Source organism: Phodopus roborovskii, unplaced genomic scaffold (genome assembly GCF_943737965.1).
Source record: "Phodopus roborovskii unplaced genomic scaffold, PHOROB, whole genome shotgun sequence".
NCBI classification, from domain to species: domain Eukaryota; kingdom Metazoa; phylum Chordata; class Mammalia; order Rodentia; family Cricetidae; genus Phodopus; species Phodopus roborovskii.
Genome location: NW_026126571.1, coordinates 28226720 through 28238830, shown reverse-complemented (window position 1 = coordinate 28238830; position 12111 = coordinate 28226720). Strand labels below are relative to the sequence as shown.

The 12111-nt window shown below is 45.3% G+C and overlaps 1 protein-coding gene across 1 annotated transcript in view; it reads left to right on the top strand.

Annotated features, from left to right (window-relative positions):
* The window catches only part of Dpp6 (dipeptidyl peptidase like 6), a 640714-nt gene that overhangs the window by 578430 nt on the left and 50173 nt on the right, over positions 1-12111 (top strand). The window contains exons 13-16 of the mRNA XM_051203163.1: positions 4081-4188; positions 6034-6125; positions 7385-7432; positions 9176-9294. Of these exons, the coding sequence (XP_051059120.1) occupies positions 4081-4188; positions 6034-6125; positions 7385-7432; positions 9176-9294 (367 nt within the window). The remainder of the gene's footprint in view (positions 1-4080; positions 4189-6033; positions 6126-7384; positions 7433-9175; positions 9295-12111) is intronic.

Here is a 12111-nt window from a genome sequence, read left to right as displayed (position 1 = left end):
AGTAGATTCTAAGTTGTACTTGAAATTTAAAAGTTATAATGTATGTATTCATTAACTCCATTTTCTCATTATGCAGTGCATACATATTTCAAGAGAATATTTTTATTTGATACATATAAATTTTGTTAATTAAAAATGTTTAGCTATAAAAACATGAATCAGCTACTCTCCTTCAGCATATGTCATGTGTGGAACGTATCAGGATATTGACCCTTTTGTCAAGGTTGAGTACTACTCCATCGCATGGGTCAAGCGCAAATGCCTATAAGAGGATTTCCACCTTTGGCAGCTGTGTGTGGTACTACTGTGGACACGATGCTGAGTGAAAAGAACAGACACAAAAGGTCCCATGTGGCATGCTTCTGTTCATATAAAACATCCAGAAGTCTATCCACAGAGACAGAAAGTGGGCCAGTGGCCATCAGCGTGGTGGTTCAGGGTGTTCTCGTTTGGAGGGAGAGGGATGGTTTCAGAACTTGAGGAGGCAGCTGTATGCTGTCATGCAGGACTGAATGCTAGGATTGTTCCGTTTTGTTAAAATGCTGTACTTGTGAATTTCACCTCAGTAGATTTTTTTTTAAGTGAACCAACTAGAGCATAGCTCTTCGTGTTGTTCCCATCTAGACAGGAGATGAGATGGCTCATAAATCCCAAGGCATGGGAGTGAACTAGGTTCAGAAGCTGTGTTATGGTGTTCAGCCTCTGACAAGAAGAAGCAGGAAAATCAGGGCGGAGGAACATGGAGCCAGCACAGGGGGATTATACAGGCTGGGTTTCAAGGACAGGCTCAAATAAATAAATAAATAAATAAATAAATAAATAAATAAATATAAATAAATAAAAGCCCAGCCAGAAGTATAGCAGGGAACAGTCCTTTGCACTCTCCCCCAAGAGACTTCCCCAAGAAGCTGCTTCCCATCTGGTCTCCAGCCCCTGGATGGAAACACTGCCTTGTCCTGGGGTCCTAGGGACAGATCCTCTAGCTGACCTACTCTGTCTTCCTCTTCAGCATGGCAGAGTGGCCATAAAGCCAACAGCAGCTGGGTTTCCCTATATTTTCAGACTGAACATCTCACCAGGTGGGAGAAGGCCACTGGCTCAGACATGGGTGTGAGTGTGAACTCCTGAACAACGCTCAGGGAGCCAGGCCCTTTCCCAGAAACATGAGTACAGAAAAATAGTGGCATGAAAGTAATTAATTTTACTGTTTTAAATGTGAATTCCTAATTAACCAAGCAAGTAGCTGATATTTGAAGAAGCAATCCTTTCTTTCAACTGTGAAACTAGAACCAGAGAAGGCACCATGCCATGAATGTCCTAAATGCCCATTTTATTAAATGTTTATTAAAGCACTGTGTTCTCTGTAAGAACACTGGTCTCTAGGACACTGTGTAGCTCTTCCAGGACACCCAGCCATTCACAGAGAATAGGTGTGTTCCATCCTGGGCTGCTGTGAGAAGCCATCTGCACACCATGGTCTGGAACCCTATGAGTTGACCAAAGCAGCCATGACAAGCCACAGTGAGGTTGACTACCTACATACCATGATCTGAGACTCTGTAAGGGGCTCCAGAGAAATCCAGTTTCAAGTAGCTTCCCATTGCATTACCTTTCCCTAAAGAGATTCATGAACTACATCCTTCTGTATCCTTTGCTGTGGTGCAGGGATGCTGAGCATTATAGGGGCCTGTGTGAGGCTGGACTGCCATCAACTGCCAGGAAGCAGTGGCTGCCCCTTCAGGATCATGAGCATTTCTCATCAGAGACCACAGGCATGACTTAGATAGTTATGAGGAGGCTACACTCCACTAACCATCTACCTTCTGTGTGTTACAGCACCTTGCTGCACAAATCCCAGAATCCACCAGCATCAAACAAGGGGCAGAACTGGTATTAAAATTCTGGTGCCCACATTTAACAAAAGAAAAGCCGCCCTGCACTTTATCGCTAAGTTTATTTCCTGGACTGCGACTGCGGCGATAGCTGGTAAAGGGCTTGCCATGCAAGCATGAAAAACTGAGTTAAACCCCAAGAATCCACACAAACAAACATGAGGCATTGTGGGACAAGCTTGCAATCCTGACACTGGGAAGGTGGAGACAGGAGGACCCCTAGGATCTGCTGGCCTAGCCAACTCAGCACATTGCAGACCAGTGAGAGACCCTGTCACGGAACGTAGCAGCGTGACAGTGCCCTGAAGGACAACAGCCAAGATTGACATCCATCTGGTCTCCAGTACACACACGCACACGCACGTGCATGCGCACACACACAGAGAGAGAGAGAGAGAGAGATGCTGCATAAGCAAGTTTCCAAAGACTGGCTGATGCCTTCTTAGGCACATTCTGGAAGGTTTAGGAGAGCAATGGACCAATGACCTCAGAAGCTGAGGCCTCCTCAATATGAGTACAAAGCTTCTGTCCAGAATTAATCATATTACTTTTAATCTTTGTCCAAAGTGCAAACATTTCCCCCAGAAAACCGGGGACTATTGCCTCGTCCATCTCATCGTTGGCAAACAGAAGTCCATCTAAAAAGCCAAATTAACTGCTGCTCTCTTTCCCACTCCCTGTCCGGTTAAATACCACACTCCCAACTCTAAATAGAAAAATCAATATTTGCAGATTAAAGGTTTCATTTTATTGCAAATATTCATGAAGATTAAATGTCATTTTAATCACATGTTGGTTCATTTCTCTGAGCACATCGTATTTGCATGTGTTCCTCCACTGTGGGGAAATGAGTTTTTCCTGGGCCAGCTGCGTTTTGTTTACTGTTTGTTCTCATCCTCGCATTGTCAGGCAGCTTCTTGAATCACAATATAGATACACCTTCACCATAATTGGAGGAGCCAGTTAGTTGGTGTTTACTGACAGAAACCTACAGACTTTGATTTCAGAGTGTAGTAGAGATGCTATTGAGCCAAAATCGCTTTCTGCCCATTGGAGTGGCCACTCCCCACTACAGCAGGCTAAGGGCTACAAGTACCTGCCTACTCAGCTCTTGGGGTGCCAAGAATAAAGCGTGGTAACAGGCTACCCCTCAGGCCTTACATCCAGCTGTTGACCCCAGAGTTGATTTCAGGGAGAAGTAACTATTGTTCAAACTGATGCACCATCTAGCACCTGCCCTTTGGGGATGCCCCTAGTGATAGCCAGGCCCAGAGGGGCTCTTTCTGCTGTCTGCATCTTAAAATAGACACAATTGTTCCATTTGGCATGCCTCCTCAATGGATGAGTCAGTGTGAGAGAGATTTTATTAAGGAAAAGAATAGAAGACACGACTAGACGAGGGAAAAGTGGGGTCTGTAACTACTCTTCCCATTTGCCTTTGAGCTGGTGTAAGACAAAAGTCTGTCAGGCAGCTTTGCATGCTCAGGACTTTCACAGCAGCTATTGAAGTCCAGAGTGTATCCCCAGCTCTAGTTCCCACTCACGAGGGATGACTGATGTGTGCGCAAGCCCATTTCTTCACTGATCTTTGCATGTTGTGGGCAACAGTGTTGTCTGACTCTGCCCCTGGGATTTGTATTTGCAAATGTGTGCGGGCAATGGGGATATATGTACATGATTGTATAGGTATGCACAGGTGTGCACACACACACACGTGTGTACATGTGGAAGCCAGAGGTTGACATCAAGTGTCTTCCTCAGATGCTCTCCATCTTATTTTTTGAGATAGGATCCCTCACTGAACCTAGAGCTCACCAAGTACATTAGGCTGACTGACAATAAGCTTGAGGGATCCACCGATCTCTCCTCCCACAGCACTGGGGTTACTCCCTGCTTTTCACATGGTTCTGGGGGTCTGAACCCAGGTTCTCATGCCTGCACAGCAAGCACTTTACCAACTGAGCCATGTGATCTGTGAACTTGGGTGCCCCTTTCTCCCTCTGCCTTTAGAAAACCAAAGGTCTGACTCTCCAGTCCCAAAGAGAGTGAAGGCCCCACACAGGCTCCCTCCAGCTCCCTCCATCATTAGAAACCACACATGAAATATCTAAGGGTGTCCCTTCCCCCACTCGCTCTTCATGATCCCCGTGTAGCTCTGCGTTGATAGGCCTGTCACCTTTGTCTACAGAATGAAGAGCCTGTGTTCTCCAAGGATGGCCGGAAGTTCTTCTTTGTCAGAGCAATCCCACAAGGGGGACGGGGGAAATTCTACCACATCACCGTGTCGTCATCACAGGTAAATCCACTACCTTCTGTGCTGTTGTAGTATTGGTGCTGGCCTTGGGTATGCACAGTGACCCTTCCCAGGACCCCAGGGAGCCCTGGGAGGCTGCTGTTTACAGATGGAAGCAGCATGGCACTTGTCCAAATACAGAGGCTCTAAGCACAGCAGTGACTGGAGTCTAGATTTTCATACTGATACTCAAGAACATGAACATGGGACATGACATTTCTAGCAACAATAGAGAGACATGGAGACCCACCGGTGGGTAGCAATGAGTGTTCAAGATGACTGCTGAGTACCGGTCTGTCCTTCCTGGCACTCTCCCTTTCCTCAAGGCCACCTGTTGCTCCACGCCCTTCATGAGTCTCTCCCAGGACTGCCTCAACCCTGAGCCAGCATATCTAACATTAATGATACTGTGGCTGCCACTCAAACACACCTGTCCTGGTCAGGCGGCTTAGGATTAAGAGCTGCTGAGCAGTGGAGTGGATATCTGGGAATGCCTGCCTGCAAGCACAGTTGCCATAGCTTCCTGGATGCTGAGTTTTCAGATCTCTGCCCTGAGACAGATGGTAGGAGGGATGGGCATGTGCTTGGCCCTCTGTGTCATCAACCCCATCCTCTGTGTGCAGGTTTTATTTTAAAGCTAACTGAAGTGATCAAGAATTGGGGGCAAGTATACAAAATATAATTAGGAAGAAGGCTGTCTGGAAACGCTGTAGATAGGAAGTAGGAGGCCTGTGTATATGGTGTGGACCCAGAAGAAAGACCACATCTCCTCGAGGAATATCTGGAGGGAGGAGATAAAAGCCCTGAGATGCCTTGGGTGGGAATGATGGCTACTCCCAGCTTAGGCAAGCATTTCTGTTTCCTAGCAACTTAATGACTTACAGGATGTGAAAAACCTGATTTAATTTGTTCACGTTGTCACTGGGGCCATTTCAAGCAAGATTAAAAATTTTTTGAGGCTTTCATTCAGCCCCAGTTTCCAAATTCCTGCAGATGACCAGAATTTGCTGAGAACCCCTTAGCATCCATCAGAAAGTGGTTCCCACCTTGCTCAAAGCGCACAGTCTTCTTGCCTGGCCTCTTCTTCCAAGTTGAGGACTGCCTGAGGCTGCACTGCCTTCCTGAAGTCACATCCACACTCAGGTACACACACACACACACACACACACACACGGCCTGCTCCTGGGTCTGCAGTCCCAAGTGTTGGTCTGTATCACCTGACTTAGGCTCCATCCCCTCCATACTGGCTCCCCAGAGAATATGCCATTCAGAACAGCCACCCACAACTGCACCTCAGCATCCCAGGTGAAAATTTGAATGCTGCCTGTACCTGGTACCATGATAGCATGCTCTGTGTGGCTATAGTACAGGGCTCTGGGAGACACTTGAGAAGTATGCTAGCTAAGCAGGAGTCATAGTCAGTTCCTGTGGCACCTGGACCCCAGCAAGGATGACAGGTGGTTAGAACTACACTGAGTTCATCCCTCTCAACTCCTTCCTGATTTTGCCTGATCTCATCCTTTTCCTCACACACTTTCTTTCCCCCACCCTGGGTCCTAACACAAGCATTAAATTCACAAGTGCATTGGCCTTGGGTGTGTATCTGTAGAACATGGGATGAGGTGCCAGGAACAAGCCCTGCGGAGAGACCATGGGATACTGCCATCAGTGACACTCAGACTGTGGGGTGGGCATCAGAGCCCATCATGAGGGATGCTGAATACAAGCCAAGTCACACAGAAGAGAAGCAGAAAGGGGGTGGATATTGCCTCACTCGGACAGGCTTCAGAATGAGGCAGCAAAGCTAGAGTCCAGTGTCTCCTTCTTGACATCTTGTCTGTATTTCAGCCCAACAGCAGCAATGACAACATCCAGTCCATCACCTCTGGGGACTGGGATGTGACCAAGATCCTGTCCTATGATGAGAAGCGGAATAAGATGTGAGTGGGAACTGGGGGGTGGTCCCAGGGGCTGTCTCCTACTGCTAGCAGACCCACGTGTTGTTAGTCAAACATACTACAGTGGAATAAAAACACAGCTCAAGAGGACTTCCCTGCCCTCCTAGACCATAGCACTCACCCCTAGCTTCATTGTGAGCCCAGGTACTGACTCAGCCAACTCCTAAAGCTACAAGGCACCGTGACAAAGGGAATATTGCACAGACCAGTGAGGTGACATGGATTCACAGAGATAGTTCTCTGTATCAGCTGTTTACTGAGTCTCTGTAGACCTGGGCAAAGGCTAAGGACATCTCCAGCATGATCTGACTAATACTGTGGTTAGGTATGCTTGGCCATTTAAAGACAAACTAAGACAGGTGCCAGGGGCATGGTTCCATTGTTAAAGAGCCCACATGAAAAGCCAAACATGGTGGCTTGTGCTTGTAATCCCAGGGCTGGGGAAGAGGGACCCTGGGGCTTGCTGACCAACAACTCTTACCTAATCAGTGAGCCAAGTCCAATGAGAGATACTGCCTCAAATGAAAACCAGACAAACAGCTCCTGAGGAATGATACCCAAGGTCAGACTATGACCTCTTCAGACAAATGCACACATGTCCACCTGCATACACATACATCTGCATACACACAAGCATGCACCTATATGCACATGCACACATAAAATAAAATAAAATAACATAAATAAAAAAACCAAGACACAAAGAAATTAAGCTGCTGTCTCCAGATCACTCAGTGTCTAACAGGAGAGAGCCAGGTTTCACTCTGTAGGGATCCAGGCCCAGCTCTGCATCTGATGCTGTGCAGCCTCCCTGCTCACACAGTAGGTACTCTCAGGCTAAGGAGAAAACTGGCAGATGTGCATTCCCCAGACCAGGTTTATGGGATCATACACAGTCTTCTCTAGTCCTTGCCCATCAGGAGGTTTCTAATCTCCAGGGAAAACCCCATGTTCACATCTAGGTGTGTGCTGCCACTGCCCTCACTGCTGCATCAGGACCCAGAGCACTGGGACCAGGACCAGTGCAGGAGATACCTGATGTTGACAGTGTATCCCTCTGCCTGTAGCATCTGGCCTTCCCCTGCTGTGGTCATGAGTATGGCCCGACCTAACATCAGCATTGTTCTTTATGTTGGTCATAGTCCCTAAGAGGTACTGTGAAAATGCTAGGGTAGGACTTGTGGCCTGCAAATGTGCCCTGAGGCAAGCTAACCATATATACCTTTCCCATGTCTCCTCAGCTATTTCCTGAGCACAGAGGACCTGCCACGGAGACGACAGCTCTACAGGTAACTGACTCGCATGCCAGCAGGGGCCTCCTGGCCTCACAGGATCACAGCAAATACGATGTAGCAAGGGAGGCTGAGTAATTGGAAAGTGTGGAGAGATATAAGTGCAGAAACCACATAACCCAAGGCCTTGAATCCTGTTTCTACTTTGGCAAAATTGATGCACGGACACACACACACACACACACACACACTTTTCTTGAAGGAGTCTGCCTGTCTTGCTCCTATATTCGAGTGTTACCTTAGCAAATTGCCTTCAACTCTGTATTTTGAGGACTGGTTTGGGCTGAGTCTGGTTTGGGAATCAGCCAGTGACTGAATGGAGAGGAGGCTGGCTTTGCCATCTCCCTCCATGCAGCAGGCTGGCTGTGTGAGGTCATGGCCCAAGTTCCACAACCTCAAATAACATAGAAAATGGATGGGCATGCTAGGAACCCAGAAAGGAACCAGATACAAGATCACCCTCTCAACAGTTCATCCTGCTAACTGCTTACTGATCTCATGAGAGAGGACTTTATTTTGAGGTTAACTTAGTTCCTACCAGTTTGGGAGAGAGGAGGAGGAACAACGGGGGTTTCTGGACATTTCTTAGCTAGGAGACCTGCACCTGGCTTCTGCCTGAGTGTACAATAGCCACTGGAAGGAGCACCTGGCTGGCAGTGTGGACCAGAGAAGCTAGAGAAGTCCCCAACACACAGAGGTCTCCCCTCCAGCCAGTGGACTCCATTCTGAGTATAAGGCTGGCATGAGTGGGCAGGGTCCTGGTATCATGGAACCGCTTCTCTCTGTAGACTGTTCACCACTATGGGCCTCCTATGATCATGAAAGTCAGGCTATCCACTATATAAAAAGCAGGAAGGCAGCCTGCTGTCCCTTCCTTGTGACGAATAGCACCTTTCTCCCATGATGTCTTCATTCTCGGGAAGAGAAACTCCACATTGGAAGCTATGCTTACAGAGGAACTTTCCTAGTGCCATGTGAAGACAGCAACTTTCTGATCAAGATTAAACCTGACCATGGTGGTCCCAGGTGGAACCTATAATTGATTTCTCTCACTGCCCTCATCCCTAAGCGAGAAATTCAATCACTGCCCTTCTGCTTTCAGGAGAACTGGGTTCTGGAAGCAGTCGATACTATTCCTTGACATTCACAGAGCCCCTTCTTAATGCACTTGACACTCAAGGAATATAGAACTCTCCACTCTTCACAGATTGCCAGTAACCTGTTCAAAGAGTCACTCACTTGGGTAGAAAGCTCCCTGTGAGTGTGCTCATGACCACTGTAGGCACCCATGATTATTCCAAGTGATGACACCCATGACTTCATTAGATGATAGTACCCACAACATCACCAGGTGAGGGTACCCATGATAGCACCAGTTGACAGTAACCATGACCCCTGCCAGATGATTAATGTATCTATGACCATGTGATAGTGCCCATGACCAGAATAGGCAATGGCATCCATAACTGCAGTCTCCACACCCTGGTCCCACCTAGTTTCACTGATGGTCAAGTAGCTGACACCCAGGACTAGAAGGTCTGAGAGGTCTCCAGAGTATGGATTGGAAAGGCTCTAGAAAGTGAAGTGTCAAAGGAATGTTGATGGGAGTAAAGCCTAGGGGATTAGCAGCAAGAATGGCAGGGTAGCCTCAGAGGAGAGGTCCCTGCTGGGGAACTCAGACTTGATGTTCATGGTCACTCATTCCCTGCCTCTGATCTCACTGACTCTTTGCTCTTCCAGTGCCAACACAGTCGATGACTTCAACAGGCAGTGTCTGTCCTGTGACCTAGTGGAGAACTGCACCTACTTCAGTGCCTCCTTCAGCCATAACATGGACTTCTTTCTGCTCAAGTGTGAAGGTGAGTGGCTGTCACCCCACACCTGTCTCAAGTAGTTGCTGAGGTCTTCAGGCAGGGCACATACAGAACAAAATGGTGGACTTCAGGACCAGGGACACTACTCGGGAGCAGGACTGTGTTCACCACATCTTTTTGCAAAGACTAAAGCTCATGGGGATGGGGGTTCTCTGTGTTGATCTACATCTCACCTTCCATTGTTCATAAAAGAACAGTAAGCTTTGAGCTACTTGGGGTACCTAGCACATAACTAAATTTGTGATATTTATAAAAATGACAAAACAATCCCAAGATCCAATTTTCCAATATCAAGGATTAGATTTATACAGAGAACCAGGGAAGTACAAAATATGAGTTCTTAGGAGAGCCCAATTCATTGATCCCAAGCACACAAGTAGTTTTTACGTGTGTGTGTGTGTGTGTGTGTGTGTGTGTGTGTGTGTACTATGGTGCATAGGTGGAAGTCAGAGGACAACTTTTAGGAGTTAATTCTCTCCTTCTACCATGTGAGTTCTCGGAATAGAACTAAAGTTGTCAGGCTAATGGCAAGCATTTTTATCTGCTGAGCTACCTCACTGGCCCATGTACAAGTGTTTTCTATCATACCAACCAGAACATTCAGCAAGTAGGGCTGCAGAAAACATCCACATCTTGTTCTTGTCTGTCGGAATGATTGAACCCATTAGAAGGTAAACAATAAATATGGTCCTACACAAAGAAGTGTCAGAAAATTAGAGCAACTGAGATTCCCTCAAGAGAGGGTATGTGTGCTAAAGGAGGAGGCTGAGATCAAGAGAAGGCCTCTCTCTGGCTGGGATGACAGTTCTGGCAGTCATAGGTAGAGGGGATGGTTTTGTATGGCAGTGTCTTACATAAACAACTGGCTCCTGCATAACTCAGAAACGCATGCTCTCTTGACTGATGTCACCTATAACCCTGAAAAGCTGAGGCCCCCAACTGTTTCAAGCACTTTCCCACCAGCCTGGTCCCACAGCCACATCAGCCCCAAATAACATGTAGAGACACTATATTTAATTATGAAACTGTTGGCCAGTTACTAGCATTTCTTATTGGCTAGCTCTGTCTTAAGTATGAACTCATTTCTATCAATTTAAGTGTTTCCATATGGTCTTATCTTACCAGAGAGAGGGCCTGGACCTCTTCTCTCTCAAGTCTCTACATCTTGAATCTCCTCTCTACTACATCTCCCATAATCTTCCTTGCCTCCTAGTCCCACCTATCTTGCTTTCCTATTGGCCAACAGGGCTATTCATTAACCATTAAAAGAAACATATTTATAGATTTATATCTCCCATCATCTCCTCTTTTCTGTCTAAAATAAAAAGAAGGGCTTTAACATTAACATAATAAAATATATAACAAAAGTTATCAAATAAGAATTATAGTTAACAGTATTTAGTCCATTAGCACTATTAGGAATTAAAGAAAATATTCTATCATCTATCCTATCTTTGTGAGTCTAAAGTCTACTATGTGACTTACCTTTAATCCTAACTAAGGAAAACTATAACTTAACTATCTGTCTTCAACTCCATCAAAGACAATAGAATAAACTCTAGAAATGACAGAGACCACTTGCTACCTGGTCAGAAACCCGAAGTTCTTATGTAATGTCCCATCTTCAGCCTATAGGCCATAGTGTGTCTGGCAGACTCCTCAGCAAAGTAGGAAACTTTAAACTGTCTACCTGTATTAGCAGTTTGTCAGTCACTTTTCTCTGTGTCCTACAGAATGTCTGGAAGACTCTTCCATGAAGCAGGAACTCTGTATCAATGGCCATCTTGTTTCAGAAGTCACTTTTTCTATGGGTCCTGCATGTCTAGTTTATACAGTATAAAGTCAAACAGTCCAGACAAGAGACGTTTCTTGCCCAAATGGCTAGTCTTGCCACATTGAGAGTGAACTCCATAACCAGTTTCTTCAAGGTCCATCTTCCTTTGTGACGAAGGTGGTATTGCCAGAAGCAGTTATGTCTCACTGTCAAGAAAAATCCTAAACCATTTTAAATGCCATATTCTATAGGTCTTTGAAAAGTGTGAAGAATGCCTATTCATTTGATATATATATATGTCAAAACTGTAAGTTTTGACTATTATAGCTATATAAATACAATACTTAAACAAGAAGAGAAATATACATATCACAAAATTGACATTAAATTTGTATCAATAAATGAAAATCCATTCCAATACAAAATATTCATTTCTATACCATAATCCCCTTTTACCTTTAAAAAAAGATTGGTTGTGATCATTAACCATTTATAACCAACCCCATTTAAATGAAAGCAAACATTTATAGACAACATTTCCAAACTGCTTCCTGCTGGTTGGGAATGCTGTAATATCATGGGAATCCTAAGAAGATGCATAAATCTTGGCTGTAGTCTGCAAGGCTGCCTTGTCCTAGCTATTTTGAATGTTGGCTCACCTGGGACACTGTTTCAGGGGGTCTTGCTTAATCAAACTATGTTAGTCTGTTACTTTTCATTTTCTGTGGAAACAAAAGTAGAAATTCTTTTCCCCAGTAACCTGTCCTTAGACTTAAATTTTGAAGTCAAAGTATTTTTAAAATTTTTAAGTTGAATTAATTCAACAACATTGATAATCAAGTATATTTTATAATCAAGCAACTGAGCAATTCAAAGACAACACAATAACATACAGTACCCAGACTTTCTGTGTATTTCCCATCTTTAGGTGGCTTTTTTATTACTCTATTTCTTTACTTCTAATTTTTTCAGTTTTTGAGACAGGTTTCTCTGTGTAACTTTAACTGTCCTGGAATTCACTCTGTACA